At 44.3% G+C, this 26,678-nt stretch overlaps 2 protein-coding genes across 6 annotated transcripts in view; one reads left to right on the top strand and one right to left on the bottom strand.

Annotated features, from left to right (window-relative positions):
- adamtsl5 (ADAMTS like 5) overlaps positions 1-24,025 on the top strand; it is a 32,132-nt gene extending 8,107 nt beyond the window's left edge. For 2 of the 4 annotated variants that reach the window (XM_048262261.1, XM_048262260.1), the window contains exons 4-14: positions 4,142-4,302; positions 4,788-4,848; positions 8,410-8,515; positions 11,285-11,412; positions 13,516-13,633; positions 16,775-16,861; positions 18,344-18,507; positions 19,357-19,579; positions 20,717-20,845; positions 21,791-21,865; positions 22,253-24,025. In XM_048262261.1, the coding sequence (XP_048118218.1) occupies positions 4,142-4,302; positions 4,788-4,848; positions 8,410-8,515; positions 11,285-11,412; positions 13,516-13,633; positions 16,775-16,861; positions 18,344-18,507; positions 19,357-19,579; positions 20,717-20,845; positions 21,791-21,865; positions 22,253-22,608 (1,608 nt within the window). In that variant the 3' untranslated portion in view covers positions 22,609-24,025. The remainder of the gene's footprint in view (positions 1-4,141; positions 4,303-4,787; positions 4,849-8,409; positions 8,516-11,284; positions 11,413-13,515; positions 13,634-16,774; positions 16,862-18,343; positions 18,508-19,356; positions 19,580-20,716; positions 20,846-21,790; positions 21,866-22,252) is intronic. The other 2 variants (XM_048262263.1, XM_048262262.1) reach the window with 2 other exon arrangements.
- Positions 24,026-24,823: 798 nt separating this feature from the next.
- The window catches only part of serinc4 (serine incorporator 4), a 27,846-nt gene continuing 25,991 nt past the window's right edge, over positions 24,824-26,678 (bottom strand). For both annotated transcript variants that reach the window (XM_048262274.1, XM_048262273.1), the window contains exon 12: positions 24,824-26,678. This exon is cut by the window's right edge and continues 172 nt beyond it. In XM_048262274.1, coding sequence (XP_048118231.1) covers positions 26,637-26,678 — 42 coding nt within the window. In that variant the 3' untranslated portion in view covers positions 24,824-26,636.

Genomic DNA, 26,678 nt, shown 5'->3' with positions numbered 1-26,678 from the left:
GTGTGTGTGTGTGTGTGTGTGTTTGTGCAGTGATGCGGTTTCAACCAGGTCATTCTGTGATGGACTGCAGTCATCGATGAACGCTGTGTGTGTGTGTGTGTGTGTGTGTGTGTGTGTTTGTGTGTGTGTGTGCACATAAACGCTTGTGTTGACATGTATTTTGCAACACACTTCCCATGGACCATTTCTTTATACACCAGCGACTTCACTTCATTTGGAAAGCAGCCAATATTCCGGCGGAGATGGCTCTACCGTCCCCCTGTTTGTCCACTTCACAGTAATCACAACAAAAGACTGTATACAACAACAAGATAAACTAGTCAGTCAAGACACGTCCACTGTTTTTGAAAGGTCAGACAGGATGAGATTTCATAGGGGGTATTTTTATGTTTACAGTAATATGTTTGAATTCTTTTCCAGCTTTAAGTAACAGTGTCTGTTATTTCACACACTCTATGACAGTGAAACGTTTCTTAACCATGAGCAAACTGGCCTTTCCCACTGCTACTGTTGTATGTCGTCATTCTTCCAGTGCTAGTGTTGAGTGTAGTGTAGTGTATGTCTCACTCTCCCAGTGCTAGTGTTGAGTGTAGTGTAGTGTAGTGTAGTGTATGTCTCACTCTCCCAGTGCTAGTGTTGAGTGTAGTGTAGTGTATGTCTCACTCTCCCAGTGCTAGTGTTGAGTATAGTGTATGTCTCACTCTCCCAGTGCTAGTGTTGAGTGTAGTGTATGTCTCAATCTCCCAGTGCTAGTGTTGAGTGTAGTGTAGTGTATGTTTCACTCTCCCAGTGCTAGTGTTGAGTGTAGTGTATGTCTCACTCTCCCAGTGCTAGTGTTGAGTGTAGTGTAGTGTATGTCTCACTCTCCCAGTGCTAGTGTTGTATGTCTCAATCTCCCAGTGCTAGTGTTGAGTGTAGTGTAGTGTATGTCTCACTCTCCCAGTGCTAGTGTTGAGTGTAGTGTAGTGTATGTCTCACTCTCCCAGTGCTAGTGTTGTATGTCTCACTCTCCCAGTGCTAGTGTTGAGTGTAGTGTAGTGTATGTCTCACTCTCCCAGTGGTAGTGTTGTACCTGCTCAGCACTGTCACATGGTCCAGACTGGAATGTCAGTTTAGACAAACATTACAGTTCAACTCTAACCCTGACAAGCCTACTCATAGGGTAGACCTGATAGACACTGCTGGATGGCAGAGCCGATATACACGGCTGCACCTTTAATTTCCCCCTTTTATACTGGCAGACACTTACCGAAGTCCTCCAAAAGAGATAACATCCAGTAATGTTTTATTAGTGTGCAGTATTTATGATCTCCTGTAAATCTGTTTGCTCTACGTTGATGTTGATTCATGGCTCTGTGTCAGTTGAGGAACGCAGAGAATGCCTCAAGTCTTGAGGTTGGAATGGCGTTTTTAAAACCGGCCTTGACGTGAACACAACAACACATGGCATTTGGCTCTGAATGGCTGACCAGGCACACTGTGTTACTACACCACTTCATGGTGGAGTGTGTGTGTGTGTGTGTGTGTGTGTGTGTGTGTGTGTGTGTGTGTGTGTGTGTGTGTGTGTGTGCCGTTTAGTCTGTGCGGAAAGGGTTGATCTAGAACATGGGACTTGTGCTGTCTGTGGAGGTTTGAGTGGGGATGTTGCCAGTCCAATACTACACCTGAAGGAGGAGGCTTTTGGAAGGTTTCTCTGTTTGTTTTCCTAAATCATTTTACAGTAATACGGTCCTCCAGTGTTTATTCCCCCTGTGGGGTTATACGGCACACTGCACTATTAAACAGAGATTGTTCTGCTGAATGAAAACAATGTGCAGGTTTAGGATTTGAGGTACTAAACTAATACTGTTTGCTGGGACTGAACTCTAGTTATGACTGACAAACCAGGGAAAGAGGAGAACTCTCTCTCTCTCTCTCTCTCTCTCTCTCTCTCTCTCTCTCTCTCTGTGTTGAGTGAGTGAGAGAGTTATTTGTAAATGACTTTACATTACATACATGATCAGACTGTGTGTTGTGTGTGTGAGAGAGAGAGAGAAAGAGAGAGAGTGTATGCATGAATGTATGGTGGGGGGCTGAGAAAAAAGTGAGAAGAGTGAGAAGAGTGTGTGTGTGTGTGTGTGTGTGTGTGTGTGTGTGTGTGTGTGTGTGTATTTTAGTACGGGGGAGATTATGCAGTGACCTGCTCTCTCAGATGGAGCATGTCAGTGAGAGGCCTTTGCATCAGTATTCCTCCATCAGCAGCTCATTTGTTTGGACTGGGCACAAAGAGGCCGCGCTGCCAGGAGACACGCCGTAATGGAATCCAGTGGAACTCTGAGCCATCTGACAGGATCACAGATCAAGCAGCGGGTCACTCACCGCCACCCCAGATTCGCACTTTGGCCCCAGGATGGGAGATTGGACTTTTAGCTACAGCTAGAGATTGGCAATTTGGCTGGGGTTAGAGGTCCCCGTTTGGATGGAGAGAGAGATTGGCAGTTTGGCCTTGGTGTGAGAGAAAGGTCAGGGTCGTGTCTGGATCGAAGAAGTGGACGGGGCATCTGTGTTTAGTTGTAGATGGAAGATGAAGTTAGACTGGCACTTAGGGCCAGATGTACGTACATTTGCGAACGTAGCGTTATCAGCGTCATGGACAAGGCCTGTGGACAAGCGCCATGGATTGCGAACGCTGTCAGACCCAAGTTTCCGTCGTATTTATCAATCTTTCAATCCATAGTGTAAACTGCGCCTTTCTCTGCCTTTCTCCACCCATTACGCCAATTTACGAACGTCCACAACTGAACGGCAGAGCCTACATACAAGCGCAGTTGAATGAAGTTAACTGATGACAACATTGAAAAGAAACGTTTAGCGATCATGAAATAATACCATACAAGATAAGATGTCAACAAGCTGGGAGATAATGAAGATCAGTAGGCTAGTCCTACTCAAACTACTTATGCACATAGGCTATGGAAGATTGGTCAAATCTAGCAAGTAAGAAAGTTTAAGTGAATGACGAAAGTGAAAGTAAGACATTCGAAAGGCCAACGAAAGTTAAGGCTGGTGCTCTAAATAGCGATTCTGTTGTCTTTGAAATGTTCTCTTATTGACGCATTGAACTGCAATTTGTATTAACACCTGCTTGTACAACGCGGAAATATTTAGGCACAGAATAGACGTGCGCTTTCACAAGCAGTCTTTGTACATACCGCGGAATACATAATTAGGTGCTCTTTATGGTTCCCCTCCCATCTCTTTACGCTAAACTCCCACTCATTGCGGCCTGTTTGTACATACCTCGCAATGATTTTACACACACGTTGCAAAACAAATACACCTGAAGTGGGCGCAAAAGCATTAGTACATCTTGCCCTTAGTGTCATGTCATCGTACAAGATCAGTTAGAGCCACTTCAAGAGTAGTACATACTGTAGAATCATCACACAAACATATACAGTATATTATACAAATACAATTCATTACAGTAAAATGTGTTTGTAAGAGTGTTTTTTCACTCCACCACTAACCTCATATAAATTCTTAAGTGAAAACAAACCCTGAGCCTAAGGCCATAGATTGCGTGCAAACAGGTGTCCTGTCCCTCTGTGAGTAATTGCTGTAGGCACCATCCACCCCAGTCACAGCTCAGAGTCTCTCTGGGTCAGCGGTGCCGAACCCCGAGACACGCAGGCTCGCAGCTAGAACCGCAGGCTGCGGTTCTCCGCAGCGAAGGGGTTTTACCCCACAGGCAGGTAATGGTGAGATAATGAAGTGGGGTTGAGGAGTTAGTGAAGGGCACGCTGGGACAGAGTATGTGTGTGTGTGTGTGTCTGTGTATGTGTGTGTGTGTGTGTGTGTGTGTGTCTGTGTGTGTGTGTGTATGTGTGTGTGTTAGCGTATGCATGATCTTTTTGTTTTCTGCCTTTCTTTGCTTTGCCTCTGCCTGCCTGAAATGCAGCACTTTGAAGCCATGTCAGCGGTGTGGTGGTCAGTAGCGGTCATGATACTTCAGTTCTGCAGAGAATGAATCTAACATCCTCCAATCTACCTACTTCCTTCTCTCTCTCTACCTACTCTCTCTTCCCACCCCTCACTCTCCCTCTCCCTCTCCCTCCCTCTCTCTCCCTCTCTCTCCCTCCCTCTCTCTCTGACTCTCTAGTCCTCCAGGGTGTCTGTTGGGGGGTCGGTGGGTGCCCCTCGTGGGCGTGTGCGGCGGCAGCCGCACTTCAGGAACGAGTGGTCAGGCTGGAGCGGCTGGTCTGTGTGCTCCCGCAGCTGTGGCGGAGGAGCGTCGGTCCGCACACGCACCTGTATCACCAGGTGAGAACACAAAAACACACACACCATGCAGGCATGCCTACACATAGCTCTGAAATCAGGTGAGAGCAGACGTTGATATTGGTATTACCAGGTGCCTGTGCATAGATGTAATCACGCATGCACGCCCGCGCACGTGCACGCACACACACACACACACACACACACACACACACACACACACACCTGCATCTGTACAAAGAGAACACACACATATGTGGATTCACATCGGCCCTAGACACATGTCTCACATACAGAGCAGCTGTTTGTCTTTACACAGTGTGAGAGAAATTCCGGCTTCTCAGTATCCAGTATCAGAAGTCGGAGCAAGACGATCCGTACAGAACTTAGACCTTTGTACATATTCATAATAGAAGGGTCTGCAAAGCTTCTGAGAAACCAGATAGAAAAATGACATGTTTGAATTTGTGTCCCTAAAATGATGGCTTGACCCTAAGTGATTGATTCTGCTCTCTCTGCTGTTCCAGAAACCCTGTTGGAGGCCCATGTGTGGGAGACTCTCGACAGTACAAGATCTGTAACACCAAGGTGAGAAGTTCAGATGGCACTAGCTGCTTCCTGTCTAACAGGAGCACTCCAGAATAAAGACAGCAGTAGTTCTTAAGGGCACGTGTGCTGTATCTGTAAGTATCAAATAAAAAGCAGTAATTTTATGCAGAATGCTGAACAAGTCTAGTGATGTTCTATACTGTTGAAATGACAGTGGTTGAAAAATCAGTCAAAGCTAGAGTTTCTCAAAAATACAGACCATGCATATTGCAGTGTCAAGTGGATTAGATATGTATTGACTGGCCTTGCAAAAATCTTTTGCTGTATCATTTTGAAACTGATATGGCAATTAGACAAGGACTTAGGCTGCGAGACACAACGCGTTCCAGCTCAGTAGACGGTGGAACAGCAGCTATGCAACTGTACTTGAACAGTCATTGAATTATGAGCAGTCATTCAAGAGCACTTTCCACTGTGACATATTTTCAGTGCTTCAGTGCAACTGATAGTGTCTTGTTTTAATAAATACATCCTCTTGATGTATGAATGAAACCCATTGTTTTGATGATTACAAGAAATCTTGCAAGCACAAAAATGTTTTTTTTCCCAACGATAACTCAGGTGAAGATCTTTGTCTGAAGAGGCTTTTTAGAGGCTACAGAAGTGTTCTCCTTTATAAAGTTCTTTGGTAAACACCATTGATTGAATTATACAGTTGAACACTCAGGGCCAGATGTACTAAAACTTTTGCGCCCACTTCAGGCGTATTTGTTTCGCAACATGTGTGTAAAATCATTGCAAGGTATGTACAAACAGGGTGCAATGATGTAAAAGCGCAAACTGCCTGTCGCGGGAGCTGAACATGGCAAATTGCGATTTTCGTGTCATGCTTATGCATTCATGGGAGGATCCAGGTGAAAGTGGGAGTTTAGCGTAAAAAAATGGGAGGGGAAGAGTAAAGAGCGCCTTATTATGTATTCCGCGGTATGCATGGGCGGATTAAGAACTTTCGGGCCCCTGGGCCAAGATGCATTACAGGCCCCCCACTTTTTTATTTGTTTGATGTGATTTCCTGTATTCTGGTGCATTTTGGGGATGGCCAATACTTTAATTCAATCAGATTCATAGCCTACATCCTGATTTGTTGATATTGAGGCAATGATTCCATGCAAAGGCTTGGGCCCAAGGGCCCCCTGATCCCTTGGGCCCCTGGGCCTGGGCCCGGTAGGCCCGTGCAGTAATCCATCCCTGGCGGTATGTACAAAGACTGCTCCTGAAAGCCCACGTCTATTCTGCGCCTAAATACTCACGCCTTGTAAAAGCAGGTGTTAATCCAAATTGCAGTTCAATGCGTCAATAAGAGAAGCTTTTAAAGACAACAGAATCGCTATTCAGAGCACTAGTTTTGTAAGTCGTTGTACTATCAAAAGCAACCTTAACTTTTGTTGGCCTTTCGAATGTCTTACTTTCACTTTCACGTCATTCACTTAAACTTTCCTACTTGCTAGATTTGACCAATCTTCCATAGCCTACGTGCACAAGTAGTTTGAGTAGAACTACTGATCTTCATGATCTCCCTGCTTGTTCATCTCATCATGTACAGTATGGTATTCATTATCGCGAAACGTTTGATTCTTTTTAATGTTGTCATCAGCTAACTTCATTCAACTGCGCTTGTATGTACTGTAGGCTCTGCCATTCAGTTGTGGACGTTCGTAAATTGCGTTTATGGGCGGAGAAAGGCAGAGAAAGGCGCAGATTACACTATGGATTGAACAATTGATAAATACGACGGAAACTTGGGTCTGAAAGCGTTCGCAATCTGCGGTTTGTCCATGACGCTGTTAACGCTACGTTCGCAAATGTACGTACATCTGGCCCACAGTGTACTGGTAGCCTAGAAATCTAGACGCACCCTAGCGGCAGCAAAATTAATTTGCTCAGCCTGTACGTCTAGTATCAAACCATAGGGATTTCTATTGGCTGACGCCGTGGACGTCATCCAATCACAGCGCTCTATTTTGTTAGAGTCTTAAGGCGGGCTTAACAGGATAACGACAGTCCTGCGACGGTGAACAACAAGGAAGGTGGCTATGGCAAACGAAGAGCGGTTGTTTGAATCGGCGTTGGCGTCAACTTTGGAGGAGTTGGACTTGTGCTTTTCTTTGAAAGTTGAGCAACACAATGCACTTAAGTCATTCCTTTCGAAGAAGGATGTATTTGCCGTTTGCCGACCCGGATACGGATATGGTCGTAGCGCTGGCCTATTGCATGCCTAGGCAGTTTGAAAGACAATTCTATGCCCGCCCCTTGGATTAAGCGAGGTGAATGGTTCGATTCCAGACTATAAATTTCAATGATATAGGATGGCCCGCCAGGCTAGTGTACTGGGGCAATTCCACTCAAAACTGTCACGTCCATAACGCCAACTAAATGCCATGGTATTTGTATGATGTGAATGATTATGTGAAAAGTTTTTCATGTGAGTTCTACAACCAAGAAGAGTGAATGCTCAAATTTCAAGTAATCATCATTCACATCACACCACACCATGGCATCGAGTTGGCATTATGGACGTGACAGTTTTGTGTGGAATTTGCTATTGCATATGCTCTCAGAACACCCCATTAACTGACAGAGGTTTGCCTTTTATGACGCTCTTGTGAATGATGTTATCTCAGTACTGGACAAGAAATGTAGCTTAAGACTGATAATGGTGTGCGTGTGTGTGTGTGTGTGTGTGTGTGTGTGTGTGTAATGCTGTAATGCACATCTATATTTAACAGAGCCTTTGTGTACCTAGTGGGAGCGGTGAGTTTCACTCTCGTGGCGCGTGTGTGTGTGTGTGTGTGCTGTAATGGAGAGTAGACGTCTCAGGCAGGGTTACAAGGACAGAGGCTTGCTAAAACCTGCACAGTGATTCAAATGTTTTATGGAGAAATGCTTTTTTTTATGGAGAAAAGCGAACACCAATCCTTCCAAGTACCACCCAGGAAGTCAGGCCAGAAGTGTGTGTGTGTGTGTGTGTGTGTGTGTGTGTGTGTGTGTTTATGTGTGTTTATGTGCATGTCAGTGTGTATGTGTAGGTATGATGATTCAGTGGAGCGTGTTCATGATGACTGAGCTGACTCCATTAATTGAATGGACGACTGTTGATAAAACACAATGTAATTGTACAGAGTCAGGCCAAACAGGTCTTGGCAAGGTTTATATGTGTTTGATTGCATACTGTATGCGTGCGAGGTAGTGTTACCCTGCTTCACCTGACCTGTGTATTGCCTTTACCTGTGCTCTGTTACCTTTAAGAGTGTGTGTTTGTGTGTGTGTGTGTGTGTGTGTGTGTGTGTGTGTGTGTGTGTGTGTGTCTCTGAGTGTCTGAGAGAGAGTGTGTATGTGTGTGTGTGTGTGTCTGTGTATGGTTTGTGTGGTTATTTTTAATCATGCTGAACATTCCTCTCTGTGTGTGTGCGTGTGTGTCTGTCTGTCTGTCTGTCTGTCTGTTTGTCTGTGTGTCTGTGTATGGTTTGTGTATGGTTTGTGTGTGTGTGTGTGTGTGTGTGTGTGTGTGTGTGTGTGTGTGTGTGTGTGTTTGTGTTGTAGGAGTGTCCAGTGGGTGAGATGGACTTCAGGGAGATGCAGTGTAAAGCCTTTGATGACCGTCCTGTAACGTCAGGCAGCAGGTACAAATGGACGACCTTCCATGGAGGTGGGTGAGACATAAACTGTGTGTGTGTGTGTGTGTGTGTGTGTGTCTGTGTGTGTGTGTGTGTGTGTGAGAGTGTGTGTGTGTGTGAGAGAGAGAGAGAAAACTATCCCACTTGAGTAGGGTTGGGCACCGAAACACGGTTCTAATATGGCACCGGTGCCGACGCAAACGGTAGTAACTGCATCGAATAACAACATGGATTTCGGTGCCTCATTTTAGTGCTTAAATAGCGTTTTTTTTTATTTTTTTTATACGAGGCATCACTGCATGTCATACGCCATCTCTAACGTCTGATAGCAACACATCCATATACAGTTGGCTAACATAAACACTGTATAAACCAGAGGGGTGCACCACATAGGCGAGTGGACAGTGTTTGACAGCTTGCGTGAGCCCAAGTAGCTTTAAAGCGATATCGCGAGCTCCTGTCAAAATCTAGCAGTGGGCCTAACTACACATAAGCAAAAGGCTATGAAACAACATCAACAGTAGCCTATATGTTACACAATATCCTTGCTAATGCGCTAACTGGCATTTATTTGAAATGTTATCAGCAAAGTTGTAAGGTAAAAACTCACGGTGTGTTCTAAACAACACAATGGCATGAAATTAATCTTTCATGTGCATGAGGCCCATATTGCATCACAATGAATTTGAAGATCATTAAGTTAGTTAGCTGGCTAAAACATAAATATGTAGGTTACATACCTGATGTCACTGAGCTGTCAAAGAGGCTATACCATCACCGTACTTTATCGCTAATTAAACTCAGCTGACTGGTGTTACCGCATAGCCATAGTTGCTGTTAAAATGCCTAGTGCTGGGAATCTAAACACTTCAACACCGACATGTAGCCTAACATGTTCAAAACTATTGCGTGTTATGGCTTAAGACATGACATTTCTTGAAGCATTTGGGAACACACTGAATTAACTGGAATGTAGAGTCCCTGTTAGATTAGCTTGCTTGCAAATGCCGTTGTCCATGACCTGGCAGTTTTATGGAAAGCGGTTTTAACATACCTTATGGCAAACCGCCTACACTGGATAAACTAGAAAGCAGAGCTTTAGCCTACCATTGTGTGCGCATGCATGGCAAGCTGTTTTAACATTTAAATGTATTATTCGTAGGAGCAATGAGATTGCTAGTAAATTGAATATAACAGTTCAATTTCATGTTCAAATTTGTCTTATCAATAATAAAAAAAGCAATTCATGCTTTAGACCATGTTAATTTACGTAAAACATTTTGAAAACAAAGTACCGTTTCAGGTACCGTTTTGGCACCGGCACCGATTTAAAAGTATCGATTTAGCACCGGTATCGGATAAAACCCAAACGATACCGGTCCGTGTAACGCTTTACATTGCTATGTTCTATTTGCAGAATTCACATGAAAAAATATAAAAATAGGCTCAAAAATCCGTTATCCATTCTTTAGGACGGCACAGTAAATGGGATTGTTGCATATTTTGATTTTCAATTGAGCACAGTTACGGTTTTCTGTTGAGAAGTTAAACATTGAAATGATCGTAAGGCCAATTTTTTAATTTTCCTTTTTTTGAGCTTGTGGTTGGACTGAACCACGAGCACGGGGAGAACAGCATCTAGCTGGGCCAGGCTAGATGGTGGAAGAGAGCGCCGCCTGAAGTTGTGTGTGATTTTTACTCATTACCTTAGAGATTAATAACTAAAACTTCGCCGATTTTGGGAGATGGCACGTTAAACATAACTTTCAGCCTATGTTGAACATATCTACAGTATATTTGAATACCATGGCCATGCCATACCAAATAATTCCCCAAAGCAGAAGACGTCAGTCTACAGGCTACCCCAAGCACTGTTTGGCGTGGGACATTTTTCTTATTTAACACTTTACGCTAGACCAGGTTTCATTAGGCTAGCGAAGACACAACAGTGAGTATGCCTAATTTATCAGTTTATCCATTTATTAATTTCAACAGCAAATAGCCTACATTGCTATAGGCTACTACAACTCAAGTCCATTGGATCATGTAGGCAAAGATCCATGATTACTCCGCTTGAACCCTCTCTGATGTAGGTCTCCAAAGCCTCCCAGAACATGAACATTCTACACACGTATATCAGGATGCAGCAATGTCTCCCTCTGCATCTGAAGTTCTGATCTCGAGCTGACATTATCAATCGCTTGGCACCTTGATGCAAGCTGAACTGTGTTTGATAGCCCTCCATCTCTACATCCGCTGATAAAATGTGATCACCAACACCGCACCAATATGTATCAGGTCACCCCCCTACGCTTGTGGTTCAGCCCAACAAAAACGGTAAAAAAGGCAAAAATCCAATATTAACTGAATTTTACTTTTGTTTCCAATCCAGTTTCTGTTTTTTTCTTTATCTTGCGTGACTAATGACACATTTAGAAAATAGCAGCAATTATCTATTTGCTGACCAGTTAAAAAAATTGAAAATTGGATTATTGAACACATTTTTATTTGGATCAGATGGATGGAGCAAATAGAACAAAGCACTGCAAAGCGTTACACGGACCGATACCCAACCCTACACTTGAGTGACTCATTACATCCTCCTCTTTGTTTGATGTCCTAAAGACCTTCTTTGGTATTTACCTCCAGATTTTTATAGCCTCTCCCCTTGTGTTTCCCCCTCTGTTTTTCTCTCCCTTTCCTTTTCCTTCTCTCTCTCTCTCCCTCCTTCTCTCTCTCTCTCTCTCTCTCTCTCTCTCTCTCTCTCTGTCTTTCTCTCTCTTTCTCCCTCCTTCTATCAGGCTCTGACCCATGTGAATTGAGCTGTCTGGCGGTTGGTCATAATTTTTACTACAATTTTGGCCGAGTTCTGGACGGCACCCCCTGCCAGACCGAGACTACAGCTGTGTGTGTCAACGGGAAGTGTCTGGTGAGTGTGTGTTGACTTGAGAGTGTGTGTTTATGAGTGTGTGTGTGTTTATGAAGGTGCGTAGGTGTGTGAATGTGTGGTGGGGTGTGGGGTGTGGGGTGGGGTGTTTGTGTGTGTGTTACATATTTTCATTTGTTGAGTCTATGATTGTGTGTGTGTGGATGTATTATTGATGTGACTTTGTTGAGCTCTGTCTTGCTGTTTGAAGCTCAGCAGGTATAAGGCATGCCATTTGTGTAGGTGTGTGTGTGTGTTATAGGTGTATGTGTGTGTCTGTGTCAGTGTGAGAGTTTAGCCGTGTGTGTGTGTGTGTGTGTGTGTGTGTGTGTGTGTGTGTGTGTGTATGTGTGTGTTTGTATGAGAGCCTCAGCAGGTATGAGCCATGCTGTGTGTTAAGGCCTAGCTGCTCTTATCCGTGTCGACTGGGCCTTTCACATGCCATTACAACAGCCAGTCCTGCACACCCACCAGAGCAGAGAGAGAGAGAGAGAGAGAGAGAGAGAAAAGCAAAATTCCCCTCCTCCACCATAGTGCCTCCCATGTGGAGAGCCTTCTGCCCTCTCTCTTGCCCGCGGTCCACTTTCCCTCTCAGCACTCCAAAGAGCCAGGATTGGGGAGGACTTTGGCCTTGATGAAAGGATTTTTGGAGTGATTGAAGATTTTATTTTCCTCCCTTAGATGTGGAGAATGTGTGTGTGTGTGTGTGTGTGTGTGTGTGTGTGTGTGTGTGTGTGTGTTTGTAACACATCTCTATCAGTCAGGCAGTGTCATTTACTTCACACACAAACACTCCACATCCTCACCTCCTGTCCCCACAACCGTCAGATAGATTAAAGGGGGTAGCCCCTTATGGAAACGCGTTTTGGATATGGCAGGTTTATGGGACATGTCCAGGTGAATTTACGAACTGTGAGAGGTCAGTGGGAGCACTAAGCAACTAAAGGTCAAAGGTCAATGAGCGTTTTTACCACGGGGATGTTCTGGGAATGAGCAGCATGTGGTAAATTGTGTCTGCAGGCAGGTTTGTGTGTACATTAGGATAAATACACTGTGTGTGTGTGTGTGTGTGTGTGTGTGTGTGTGTGTGTGTGTGTGTGTGTGTGTGTGTGTGATGTGGTTGTTGTGGGGGTAGGGTGCAAGACATGGACCTAAAGTAGTCCCAGAAGTTCTAGTCCACAGTGATATATCGACACACACACACACACACACACACACACACACACCTGTGATGAGGGTTAAGAGACTGTCACAGTAAGTGTGTTAATGTTAGTGTTCCATAGGGTGTACTTGACAAATGGAGAGAATCTACTTGCCATCTTGCTGCTCAAGGTTGCCACCAAGGGGTGACTTCTTACTCCATGTCCTCTCTATTCCCTGGCCTCAACTGGACCCTGCTCATCCTCCTTAGAGGAACTTTTGAACTCCTAACACACTAAAAGAGCTCACACATGGACTCACTTTAAAATCGCGCTGAAACCAATTTGTCTTGCGTTAATCGTGTGACATGAACCTAAACCGGCATGAGAATGCAATCAATCTGGGCAAAACATCTGTGTACATCTTAGAATGTTGGTGGTGAACACTGAGATGTGTGTCACTGTGAGCTGGTCCCAGACCAGCCCAGCGGAGTGAGTGTGGGAGGAGAAGGGTTTATCTGCTCCTTTTATGCTGTGGAAAAACCCGCAGGGTCACCCACTAATGAGGCTGATGGCTCCGGTGAAAACTGCACACACACACACACACACTCACACACACACATACACACACATGCACACACACTTTACATGCACACACACACACACACACATACTTCACACACACACACACACACACATACTTCTCCATCACCGCAATATCTACCAGAACAATGGACAAGGTGTGCACACACACACACACACACACACACACACACACACACACACACACACACACACACACACACACACACACACACTTTGTACATGTCTCTGGGCTTGTTTGTCAGTACTGCTTGTCTACATGTGCATGCACTCTGTGACCCTACATATATATCACTGTGCTTTAAATATGTGTGTGTGTGTGTGTGTGTGTGTGTGTGTGTGTGTGTGTGTTTATGTAAAACAGGAGCCAGGCTGTGACCTGATCCTGGGCTCCAAGCAGGAGGAGGACGCTTGCATGGTTTGTGGAGGTCATAACAGCACCTGTCTCCATCACCGCAATATCTACCAGAACAACGGACAAGGTGTGCACACACACACACACACACACACACACACACACACACACACACACACACACACACAAACATAGCCTACACACATGCACACAAACACATAGCCTACACACAAACACATAGCCTACACACATACTGTACACACAAACACATAAAGTAGTGCATACATATACACACCAACACATAGCCTAGATACCTACACACCAATACATAGCCTAGATACATATACAAACACATAGCCTAGATACATACACAACAATACATAGCCTAGATACATATACCAATACATAGCCTAGATACATATACCAACACATAGCCTAGATACATATACAAGCACATAGCCTAGATACATATACAAACACATAGCCTAGATACATATACAAACATATAGCCTAGATACATACATACACACAAAAACAATACATAAACATGCAACACAGGCACAGCCATCAAACAGAGTATTTCACACAGGTTTGAAAAAACTGTTATGAGTATTGAGTTACAATAAGTGGGGAGGGTTGGTACTCTATAAGAGAGAGGTTTATTCATGACGAGTCTTTACACCTTCTCATTGAACGGTGGGATATGTCCCATCATTCCTCTGTCATGTTCCTGGCTTCACTCCAAGATGGAGAGAAAAAGAGACGGAGGGGGGAGAAAGAGAGGGGGGATGAGAGAGAGACAGGAGTGAAGGAGAGGTCAGTGCTCTAATCTTCTTTGGGAGCTTACACACACACACACACACACACACACACACACACACACACACACACACACACACATACACTCTCTCTGTTTCTCTCTGTCTCTCTCTCTCTCACTGTCTTCATATGGCGTCACTCAGACCCACTGAATCTACATGGTGCTGTGGCCCTGCGCCATGGAATTCGCCAGAATGAATCGCACTTAAATGGTGCCCACAGAACAGTGGCAGAGAGCCGGAGTGTGTTCCGAGCGACAGTAACCACGAGGAGGACAGAGGTTCACGTGGAGGGAGAGGGAGAGGAGAGAGAGAGAGAGAGAGAAAGAGAGAGAGATAAAGAGAGAGAGAGAGAGAGAGAGAGAGGTGGAGATTGTGTAAGAGAGAGGGAGAGAGAGAGAGGTGGGGAGATTGTATGAGAGAGAGGGAGATTGTATGAGAGGGAGAGAGAGAGAGAGAGAGAGAAAGAGAGATAAAGAGAGAGAGAGGTGGAGAGATTGTATGAGAGAGAGGGAGAGAGAGAGAGAGAGAGGTGGAGAGATTGTATGAGAGAGAGGGAGAGAGAGAGATAAAGAGAGAGAGAGGTGTGGAGATTGTGTAAGAGAGAGGGAGAGAGAGAGAGGTGGGGAGATTGTGTGAGAGAGGGATAGAGAAAGAGAGAGAGAGAGAGAAAATGACAGAGGTGTGGAGGGTGTAATAACTAGAGAGGCACTTCTGCGTGTTTGTGGATGTGGCCTCTGGCTATCTGCTGAGATGTGCTCTCTCTCCGTAAGTGGCTTCACGTGAGGGTGCTGCACGGGGGGAAAACAGACCTGATTTAGACAGGAGCAAAACAGGCAGATAATGCAGCCTTTGTTTGGGTGTGTGAGGAGCCTTGGAGCGCACTGGCTTTCTCAAAGATTCCCTGCGGCTTGCAGCAGCCCACACACACTACAAGGGGACAAGGAGAGGTCAAGGCAGTAGCACTTAACTACACCAGTCACTTTAAAGGTGTAGTTCTTAATCACATCACACCTTACATTAAATCCAGTGAAATGCTCACATTCCCGTACCTGTCCATCCAGTGTGTTTGCTCAGGTGTTGGTACACAATCTGCAACTGGAAAACAAAGTACCTCAGACTGAGCTAAACACAATTCCAGCCTATCGGCAATAAGAAGGGATCCAACTCTTCTTCAACAACACATACACTCTATAAATAAATGTGTGAGGAACAACACAAACTGTGTTGTCCCTATTTGGACATAGATATATGTGTTAAAAAACAACACAAGTTGTGTTATTTTAACACATACTGTGTAAACTCTTAAAACAAATAACAAAAGCAATGTGTTAGAAACAACACAAACTGTGTTGTCCCTATCTGGACATATCTGGACAACACAAGTTGTGTTATTTTCAACACACTTGTTTTAAGAGTGTAAGGGAAGAGTATATTTGACTGGTTGTTGAGTTCAAAACAAGATTTCATCATGACTGAGGACTGTACCTTCAAGCACTTTCCAAATCAGTAGTATAATGAAACTATGTACATGCCAGTAAGACTGTGTAGGATTGTGCCAGTAAGACTGTGTAGGACTGTGCAGCAGACTGGTAATGGTACCAGTCTGCTGGATTAAGTCGTCAGACCGATCAGACAGTAGAGCTTTAAAGAGCTCTTTTTAGAACAGCACTTACTTCACTTGAATAACGTTTTAACACAAAGAGGATAAAGAGAAACAGTGGTTGAAACAGCGGTGGTGTGTAGGGATTGCTGCTGTATAGAAACAGCGGTGGTGTGTAGGGATTGCTGCTGTATAGAAACAGCGGTGGTGTGTAGGGATTGCTGCTGTATAGAAACAGCGGTGGTGTGTAGGGATTGCTGCTGTATAGAAACAGCGGTGGTGTGTAGGGATTGCTGCTGTATTGAAACAGCGGTGGTGTGTAGGGATTGCTGCTGTATAGAAACAGCGGTGGTGTGTAGGGATTGCTGCTGTATAGAAACAGCGGTGGTGTGTAGGGATTGCTGCTGTATAGAAACAGCGGTGGTGTGTAGGGATTGCTGCTGTATAGAAACAGCGGTGGTGTGTAGGGATTGCTGCTGTATAGAAACAGCGGTGGTGTGTAGGGATTGCTGCTGTATTGAAACAGCGGTGGTGTGTAAAGGGATTGCTGCTGTATAGAAACAGCGGTGGTGTGTAAGGGATTGCTGCTGTATTGAAACAGCGGTGGTGTGTAGGGATTGCTGCTGTATTGAAACAGCGGTGGTGTGTGTAGGGATTGCTGCTGTATAGAAACAGCGGTGGTGTGTAAAGGGATTGCTGCTGTATAGAAACAGCGGTGGTGTGTAGGGATTGCTGCTGTATAGAAACAGCGGTGGTGTGTAGGGATTGCTGCTGTATAGAAACAGCGGTGGTGTGTAGGGATTGCTGCTGTATAGAAATGTCTTTCATTCTCTCTCTCTCCTTCCAGATGGGCCGTTTGGGTACAATGAGGTCACCATGATCCCTGCTGGCGCCACACACATCAGGGTGACGGACAACAGCAGGAACTATCTGGGTAACAGCCCCCACAGTTTCCCTTTGCCAGCCCTAGGAACCAAACACCTGTCAAGGTTCTGCTTTCTGCTGAATTATTCAGCAGCTCCAAACAGGGCTCAACATACAGCAGGAAATATGCTTCACTGCAGAGTAGTGGAAGGACTGTGCTCGAGATTCATTTGTCCTGAATAATTACTTTGTTTTGGGTTCACCTCTGAGAGAGAGAGAGAGAGAGAGAGTTAAAGAGAGAGAGAGAGAGAGAGAGAGAGAATGTTGTTCCATAGATCAGATTGCATCATAGTTGACATTCTATTAATCAGACAGAGGAAAATAACCTGGTCAAATGTTTGCTGATTTCGAGTGTTATTTTATCACCTTGTCCTCATATGAAACATTCAGAGAGTTTACCCCCCCCCCCTTCTCTCTCTCTCGCTCTCTCTCACTGAAGGAGTGTATGTGTGTACAGTATATGTGTGCATGTGTCTATCAGTAGTAGTGGGATCATTTATGCAAATGGGTGAGAAGGTTTCTCTGTGCGAGTGTGTGAATGCAGATAGCGGGGTGTGTGTGCATGTGTGTTAATTGTGTGTGTAAATCCGTCGGTAATGCACATGAGGTAGAGACGCTGTGTACGCTGATAACTTGGGCAGAGCATCCTCCCCAAGGTCATGTTGTTTTGAAAATATTTCACTGCAAAACCCCCCCCCCCCCCCTCTCCCAAAAAAAAGAAAACAAAAAAACCCAAAACAAAAGTTATGCCCTGAAAAAAAAAGCTTCAACAAAAAACCCAAACAAAACACGAGAACCGGGAGATGGAGGGAACAGAACGCCCACAAGGGGAAAGACTTATTTACACAAACTCATGGCTCATGGAACATTTCAATCAAAGTGTGGAACAATGTGGCAGGTATAGCGCTTGTCAGGACGCCCTGTGATATGTGTGGCCCGGTGCATTCTGATCCAAATCCCACCTGTCAATTCAGTTAAGTTACTTAAAGGATGAATGAATGATAAGTTACATTGACACAGAGACTCAATCCTGGGGTTTATCTCAGATTCAGATGACGTGCGTGATGGCTAGCGTGAGTTTTATACACTGATCACATGCTATAGAAATACCTCACCGTATGTGGTAGTTCTTGTTTGACTTGTATTGTGAATGGCAAAGCTGTGTGCACACAGCTCATTAAACATTAATGGCATGCACAGGCATCCAAATGTTAAAGAAAATAAAGAGAATGCCGCACACTCTGCTATATGTTTTAATGTTGAAGTGACGTTTCGGCCGTCTGGCCTTCTTCAAACTTGGCATCCAGCCACACAAATGAATGCCTGCTGCATTTCATGTTATGGCTGTGCCTTGTGTGTCCTTGCCTGTTTTGATTGGTACAACTTCTCAAATAAGTCTATACAGAGCACTTTACAAAAGCAAATAAAGGAATATTGCATGCATATTTCAGTGACAGAATGAATTGATGAAATGCTCTCATGTCCTCCTCAGCTCTCCAAAATGGCCGTTCGCAGTTTGTCATCAACGGCAACTGGAAGATCAGCACACCAGGAGAGTACAGTGTGGCCGGCACCAAACTTCTCTACCGGCGCTCCGCCGACACTTGGGAAAGTTTCGAAGTGCCAGGGCCGACAAAGGAGGACCTGCACATTATGGTAACCAGCTTTCAAACCTCTCAGGAATAAGGACATTTCAACACTATCTCTCAATTCAATTCAATTCAATTCAGATCAATTCAAGGTAGCTTTATTGGCATGACAAATATTTCTTTGCATTACCAAAGCTGGACATCAAACAATACAATACAGAACATACAATAAATAAGACATTTATAAATATAAACTGGTGTGTGTGTGTGTACGTGTGTATGTTTGTGTGTGTATCTCATGTGCTTGAGTATAGTGTTTTCTTTGTGTGGTGTTCACTATCTCTCTCTCTCTCTCCTGGAAACTCTTTGTTTATCTTGCTTACCTGTTTTTTTAAATAATCAAATGATGTTGGTAGCTACATTATTCAGTGATTGGGTCAGTGGTGAGGTCTGCATCGTGCCTCATATCTATATAGGTCTAGGTCTTGTCCGTGGATACATTACTCAGTGATTGGGTCAGTGGTGAGGTCTGCATAGACCTCTGAAGTTCGCCTACAAAAAAGCAGCCATCTTTGACACCCAGTATCTGGCGATTTTTCCTATGGGAAAATAACATGGGGATTTTGAATTATCGCACCTATTAAACTCTCGCAGGGATGAAAAAGTCTGAAATGCAGACGTTTTCCTGAACACACTTTTGTCCTCTGCCTTCTACTCTGCCCCTCTACTGTGATCTCCGGTTCGTGAAGGTGGCTTACTTAGAGTTTTGCTACCCCAGAGCTAACTTGCAATGCAACTTGCCTTAGGTAGTTAGCTTCAATTAACAACCAGATCTCCTTATATGGGCAAAGATGGCCGTTTTGGTTCTTTTTTGTAGGCAAACTTCAGAGGTCTATTTTGCCTCTCATCTATACAGGTCTTGTCCACGGATAAGAACACTGGGATTGAGTATGAGTACTGGCTTCCACCTGACCGGTTCGCACTGTATCATGGGAGACGTAGTCCTCTGCGACAGCCCCACCATGCTGGCTTTCCACCTTGGGTTCCTCCGACTCCCAGCACCACCACGGTCACTACCACCACTACGACCACCACCACCACCACCATCAGACCTCACTTGGTCACACGGCCATACTGGGGTAAGACTCTCCAGAGTGAGATTGTTTTGTCACCTTGGACGGCTCAGAGCAATGACAGACAGAGTGATGGAATGCTCAGCACATGCACACACACACACACACGCACACACGCACACGCACACGCACACGCACACGCGCACACGCACACACACACACACACACACACATACTGACACACACAGGAATACACATACACACAAACTCGCACATGTACAGCACTGTACAGTATTAGCATATACGACACACATACAAACAGGCAGATATATGTAGCTACTGTATATGTCTAGAGGTAGAAGCAATCTTCCCTGTTTGAATCACCTCATCAGTCACAGTTGAACATGTGTTTTACTGACATCAAGTGAGGCCAAGTAAAAGTCGAGTTACCTTTCATACCCTTTGGCCTGCTATATATTTTCTCACATTCATACACATATACCACCGGCAGCAGATAACATTGTCTTACTGTAACCCATAGGCTGAGCCGAGTGGCTTTCATCTGTTTCATGTAATAGGATGTTATCTACGTTCTGCCCCTGGAGCATCAAAGCTGCCCTTGATCATTTGTCTGTAGCTGATTACATGAGGTGTGTTGGAGGGCGTGTTGGCAGTACATCAGCCGACTCAATGGGGGAAGTTCATTCTTCTCCCTTTTTTTTCAGTTCCTTGGCCCGACATATGAGGTCAGTGGCCTTGGCCATTATCGGATGTTAGACAGCTATGAGCGCCATCAGCGAGTATACCACACACTTGGCCTACCCCAACTATTGAATACTAGCACTTATATGATGATTTATATGATAAAGGTTTTTTTAAATATAAAGAACCATAAGGCAGTACTGTAATATCAGAAGATATCTGTAGACATAAAGGACATCAAAGCCGATTTGGTTGGTAGGTGCAAAACATTGTCTCAAATGAGTGTCTCCCCTGTGCGTTTGTTTATAAATATACTGTGAGCTCCACAGCTGTAGAGTTGAAAGTGAAAGACGCCAGAGAGCAGTCTGATATCTGATCGACTCTGTTGTGTGCTGTGGGAAGCTAAACTCTGAAGAACTTGTCTTTTTGCTAAAATCCACCTTTTACTCACATTGTGTGTGTGTGTGTGTGTGTGTGTGTGTGTGTGTGTGTGTGTTGTAGCACCAGTGGGGGGTAGAGAGGTGAACCCTTACCTGCAGCATCAGCCTTATCAGCCTCCTCGGCGTCATCTTCCTCATCATCAACCTCATCACTACGATCACAATCACCTGCCTGAGGGACCACGGCGAGGTAGTACACACACATACACACACACACACACACACACACACACACACACACACACACACGCTCACATACACATGTGTATACACACACACACACATGCACATGCTCACATACACACACGCACACGCTCACATACACATACACACACACGTGTATACACACACACACACACACACACACACACACACACACACACACACACACACACACACACACACACACACACACACACGCTCACATATACACACACATACACACACACAGACTCACACATGAACACACACTCAGACTCACACATGAACACACACTCTAATGCATTGCTCACACATATTCACACTCTCTCTCTCACACACACACACACACACACACACACACACACACACACACATACAGGTTGCCACATATGCACACACACATGAACAGACACACACAAGTTATCACATATCCTTACACTCACACAAGTTGTCATATGTCATACTGTATATCCCTCCGGCTTCTAGGTTGAATTATGACACTGGTAGCTTGTGTCAGGAAGGACACTGTTGACAGGTTAATACCAGTGACTTTCAAATCATACATAAACCACAACCTGTCAGAGAGAGAGACATTAATAAAATGGACCTTTTCAGTATTTTCCTATAGTCACGCTGTAACATGCCTCTGTGTATCACAAATATGTAGCAGCTAGGCTAAATCCACTCATCAGCTTTCATCATCTCTTGTTACTTTCAGGCTGTTCACATATGATATAGTGTACATGATGTTAACTTGTTCATTTATATATATTATTATATTATATAATATTGCTATATTCATGCATGTTTGTGAGTTGTAATGTTGTATGGCATTATGACTATTTGTAACACTGTTATACATTACTACATAGTACACAAGGAGCATATGGTGCTGTAAAGGAGTTATTGTATCGTAAAGTTTTGAACCCCCCAGCAGGGCATTGTGGGAGGTGTAGGCGAGTACGGGGTCGATCCGAGAGGCAGAGGCAGTACTGCGAGAAAGACTTTGGTGAGTCCATCATTAATCTTTTGCTAAAATAGTAAATACAGATTTCCTGAATTGAACTTAGTATAAAACCATCAGCAAAGCATTACAATTAGACTAATCATACTCTGTACAGTCATATTATGTTTTAATGTGCTTATCGTATTTATTAACTTGCCATGGCAGACTTAAGGACAGTGCCAACTCCCAGTGTCTGACATGCCTGAAGTGACGCCAAAGTTAATGGAGCAAAGCCCACTGGCGACGTCTGATGCATGTCGACGCCAACGTTTAGAAAATTGTAATTGTTCTATCTCTCGAGTGTCAAATCCATACACGCGGATGCCGCTGCCAGTGGGCATTGGCCTTTACACTCAGTATTTACAACCGTGTCTCTGGTCTGTGCTTCAGTGTTCCGTGCCCAGATCCTAGAGAAGCGTTACCGTGGCGAGGAGACGCGCTACGACGTCCAGGTGATCCACACCTACCGCAACCGGTACCGGCTGGAGCACCGCGAGTTCCTGTGGGTGCCCAACGTGTGCGACTGCCCGGCACTGGAGGAGGGCCGCCAGTACGTGCTGATGGTGCGTCGGCACATCAACTACGAGCGCACGCTGGACCGCATCCTGCTGGAGGAGGACAGCTACGTCCAGCCGTACCGCCCGCGCGAGCACAGCCTGCTCAAGCCATTGGAGGAGCTATGCTCCAACCGCGGGCCGCTGCCACAGCAGCCGCCAGCACAACGCCACCACCACCGCAGAGGATAGAGAGAGAGAGACAGAAAGAGAAAGAGAGACAGATGGATATGCTCAATTTCCTTTTCAACGTTCTCTTGTTTTTGCCGTGTCCATTAAAAAAAGACTCCTAAGTCATGGAAGGCATGGACAAAGGAGAGTGAATTCAATCATGGTCACAAGCTCCCAGCCAGCTAAGGATATATTTTCCCAAATATATGTCCAACCGTTATCCCAGGTGGATTTACTTACCCCTGCATCCTCCCTGGAACAGTATGAGAAAAAGGAACCATGGACACATTGAGTTCATTTGCTTCTCTCACTATCTCTGCATTGTGTTGTTTTGCTTTATTTATGTGCCAACAAAATACTTAGGAATTATGTGTATTTGTATATTTCTTTTGATATTATATTTTTGTGTTTTTGGTTTTATCAACACGCCATTGCTAATGTTAAAAAGGTATTTTAAGTTATTTCTGTTCAGTTATTCCTCCATATGTAATGGCTTATATAATATTTTGTTATATTTACCCATTTGTAACAGCACAGCACTGCTTTAACTACTCAATGTTGGAAACCTGTAGCCTATATGTTTATTGGGTTTCTAAGGACACAGGCACAATCACACAGCTAACCTCCAAGTCCATGCCTCTAATCCAGTTCTTATAGAAACTATTGCATCTATGGCTAGCAAAAATGCATAGAAAGAAGTTTGCATGAAGTGTTGAAACACCACAAACCCAGCAAAAATCAGTTTTGCTTTTAATAATAGACATATATCCATATTGGTTTCTGACCCACTATCAGTGAATGCTGCAATCAATTGTGCTCCAGCTTAGCTAAATGCCTCAAAAAGTGTTATAAGTCCACGTGTGTGTGTGTGTGTGTGTGTGTGTGTGTGTGTGTGTGTGTGTGTGTGCACATGTTTCACAGGGTCCATAACAGGCAAAGTTAATATCATTGTGTCACCCACTGCTTTTGTACATTTAGTTCCATTCCAATTCCAGTGAAGCTTTACTCAATTTCAGTACTCAAGTCCCTTATATTTCCTGCTCCTGGTTGATACAGATATCAGTATTTCTTCTGGAAAGCAGTATCGTCTCTTTTGATTGTTGGTGACTGAAAGTTGTATTTTTGTGTATTTTAATTGCTATCCTCCATTACTGTCCATGTGTGTTGATACTATTATTATTGATGATGATTCATCTCACATAATACAGCACTTCTAAAAAAGAAACTGCTTTTTGAAAGTATATTTTAGGGGGCTTTTTGCTTTCATTCAGATAGGACAGTGAAGGGTGACAGGACAGTGGGGGAGAGAGAGATGGGTGGGAACGGAATATAGCCATGGGCTGTGAGCACACGTCATGGACCCAAATATGGCACGTACTGTACGCTGCAGCCTCCTGCACCACAGCTCCTGAAGAAACTCTGCTTTCGTACGTCTCTAGTATGTCACTAGTACTTTTTGATTTGTGTGTGTATAGGTTTGTCTTTTGCAGGACAGTCTATGTCAGAGCATTACAAAGATTATGAACCTCAGCTTCTCTGGAAATCATACCTTTGGCTGTATGCTCTCTAGCCTGGAAGCCAGCCCAAATGTACCCCGTCCATAAAATCTGAGTTTAGGAAATTCGTTCTAGAGTCGCCCAATTGAGAAATCTCTATGCCTGAGCCAGAGGTGTTTGGGCCAATCAAATAATTTGGGTGGGTTTTATATGAGCATGGACAGATGAGCAACATTCATGTCACACTTGAGCATGCTTGAGTTGGTTTTGTTTACAACAAAAAGGCTGACGCTAGAGAAGATAGATGTTTAGATTTCACTATTGCGTCTGTTGTACAAGACTATTGCGTGCAGAGGCATTGTTTTCCCTGTATCAGTTCAACACTAATAATCAAAACCAAATGGTGTGATACCAGACTCAAATTCTGGGTAGAATTCAAGTCTGGCTATATCCTCTCAGGACCTGTCACACCATCTTCAACACAGCACCTCATGAACTTAAAAACAACGGGATAAGGCAAAGTGCAACCAGATGCAAGACTCCTTCCCCCATTATAACACAAGCTCAGATGTTTTATGTGACATGTTGAAACTAACAATTCATACTTCTCACAAGCACATTTTGTTTTTGTGTTATACTCATATAGACCATCCTGATTTCATACACTTCCTGTCTTTTCAGCGTAAGCTAAAGCAATCTGAGAAGCAGACATAAAGGAAAGGACATAAAAAAGTCAACCGTTGTGTATTTTGTTAGAAATGTATTTACAAAAATAACATGTAAATCCTTCATCACAATGACATGAACTGTGCTACAATGAACATGTAGTTAATACATACATATAAATAATCAAATAGCAAAATCCACCTTACAACCAACTATGATAGACAAAACAGCAACAAAATAAAACGTCAGCCTATGCCAATGCACCTGAGCAGTTTGAAATGATTTGTATGTTCTTCATAAGCAAAGCAACACGGAATAAATTCATCTGTCACCCTTTGGTACATTTTGGAACCAACTGGGTTCAAAGCAGAGAATTTTACTCGGTTCTAAAACAGGGTTCTCTAACAGGAACACGCAGAATTAAAAACTGACAGGTGCAGTCCACGATCCTACTCCAACACTTGTTTTGCTAAAGTTTCTCCTCAGTCTACAAGCTGTCTGTCTGTGTTCTCATAAACCCCCCAGTGTTCACATGCAGTCCTCTAATGGGAAACAAAGTAGCTAGCATGGAGCTAGCATGGAGCCACACGCTATTGCAGCCAACTGGCCATGCTACTTCAGGATCATTGAAGGTGTATGCGGGGGAACCTGCTCAAATATCAACAACCTGTCTGAATCGTGGACTGAGCCTTGATGCCCCAGCAGAAACTTAATGGCATATACTTCATATCTTCCTGTCCTGCACACTTCAAACTCTAAATTGTATGACATTGGTTTCTGCCAGTATAATCGATACATTAGTCCCACAAGGATCTTGCAAGAGTTTATTGTGATTGCTGCAGCCAAAGGTAACTAAATGTGCAGAGGAAAGTCTCATAAAACACAGTAAAAAATTGCATTGTGCATTGTGAAAAGAGAAATTCCACACACATTTTTGCGGAAATAATGCCGTAATAACAGAAAAATTCAAGTTGCAAATGTCTGAAATTCTTCAATTTGCATGAATTTGCAAATTCAAATTGCAAGATGGCAAATTCCTTAAAGGTCTGGATACAGTACATACTTCTACTGCTGGTGTTTAGAGTGAGAAGGCTTGTGCCCTGTTCCTGCTTGCCTGCCTGTGGCACCTTTCTCATCTGGACAGAAGCCGTTTCTCATTCCCTGTGGCTGTGGGGCGGGTGTGAGGGGTGTGGGTGGGGGGTTGGGTGGAGAGGTGTTTAGAAGAGAAGGTGATGGGGGTTGGATGGAGTGGGTTGCTGTGGTGAATAGGTGAGCTTCTACAGAACCACAGGTCTTCTACAGAACCACAGGTTCCCTGAGCTCTGGCTGTTGGGGGGTCCGTCTTCGGCCACGGATCATAGAGAACGGCTCCTGTCCCGGCTAATCCCTTATCAAAGATGAACTGAGCTGCAAAGTCAACTAAAGATCAGACTCAATACCTCCACCTTCTAATCAGCTTACATCTCCGGCTAACCGCAGTGCTAGAACAATCCTAAAGTGTAATTAGTACTAGAAATCCTCCAGGCCCTCCTCTCGACTTGCGTCTCCTTTGAAGAAATAAGGAAATCTCCCACTCGCCTTCAGCTGATCCTTTTGGCAATTCTTTAAAAACACATTCCCACTTTCGTAGTCCAGTCATGTCCTCAAAGAGATAACACAGCCTACTTGGTCAGAATGTCTTAAAAGTTTGTTCTTCAGATTGTTTTTCTTTGATCGCTTGTTTGTTTTTTTTTGTTCAGTCCTGTCGGGTATAGATGGGTATAGTTTGGCGACCGTCCCAGAGGGAGGGGGTGTCCTTGTCGCACCAAGTTCATGTGTCGGACTCTCGGCCACTCCTGACAGGGCAAGCCCGTGTTGTTTTGAGCGTTGCTCAGCAACAGGCTGAGGTCACACGATCACGCTGACGAGGCGGTGGGAGGCGGCGCGTCT

The sequence above is a fragment of the Alosa alosa genome, chromosome 14 (genome assembly GCF_017589495.1).
Source record: "Alosa alosa isolate M-15738 ecotype Scorff River chromosome 14, AALO_Geno_1.1, whole genome shotgun sequence".
Lineage (NCBI taxonomy): Eukaryota > Metazoa > Chordata > Actinopteri > Clupeiformes > Clupeidae > Alosa > Alosa alosa.
The sequence above is the reverse complement of the archived record's forward strand: the minus strand, read 5'-3'. Positions and strand labels throughout refer to the sequence as shown.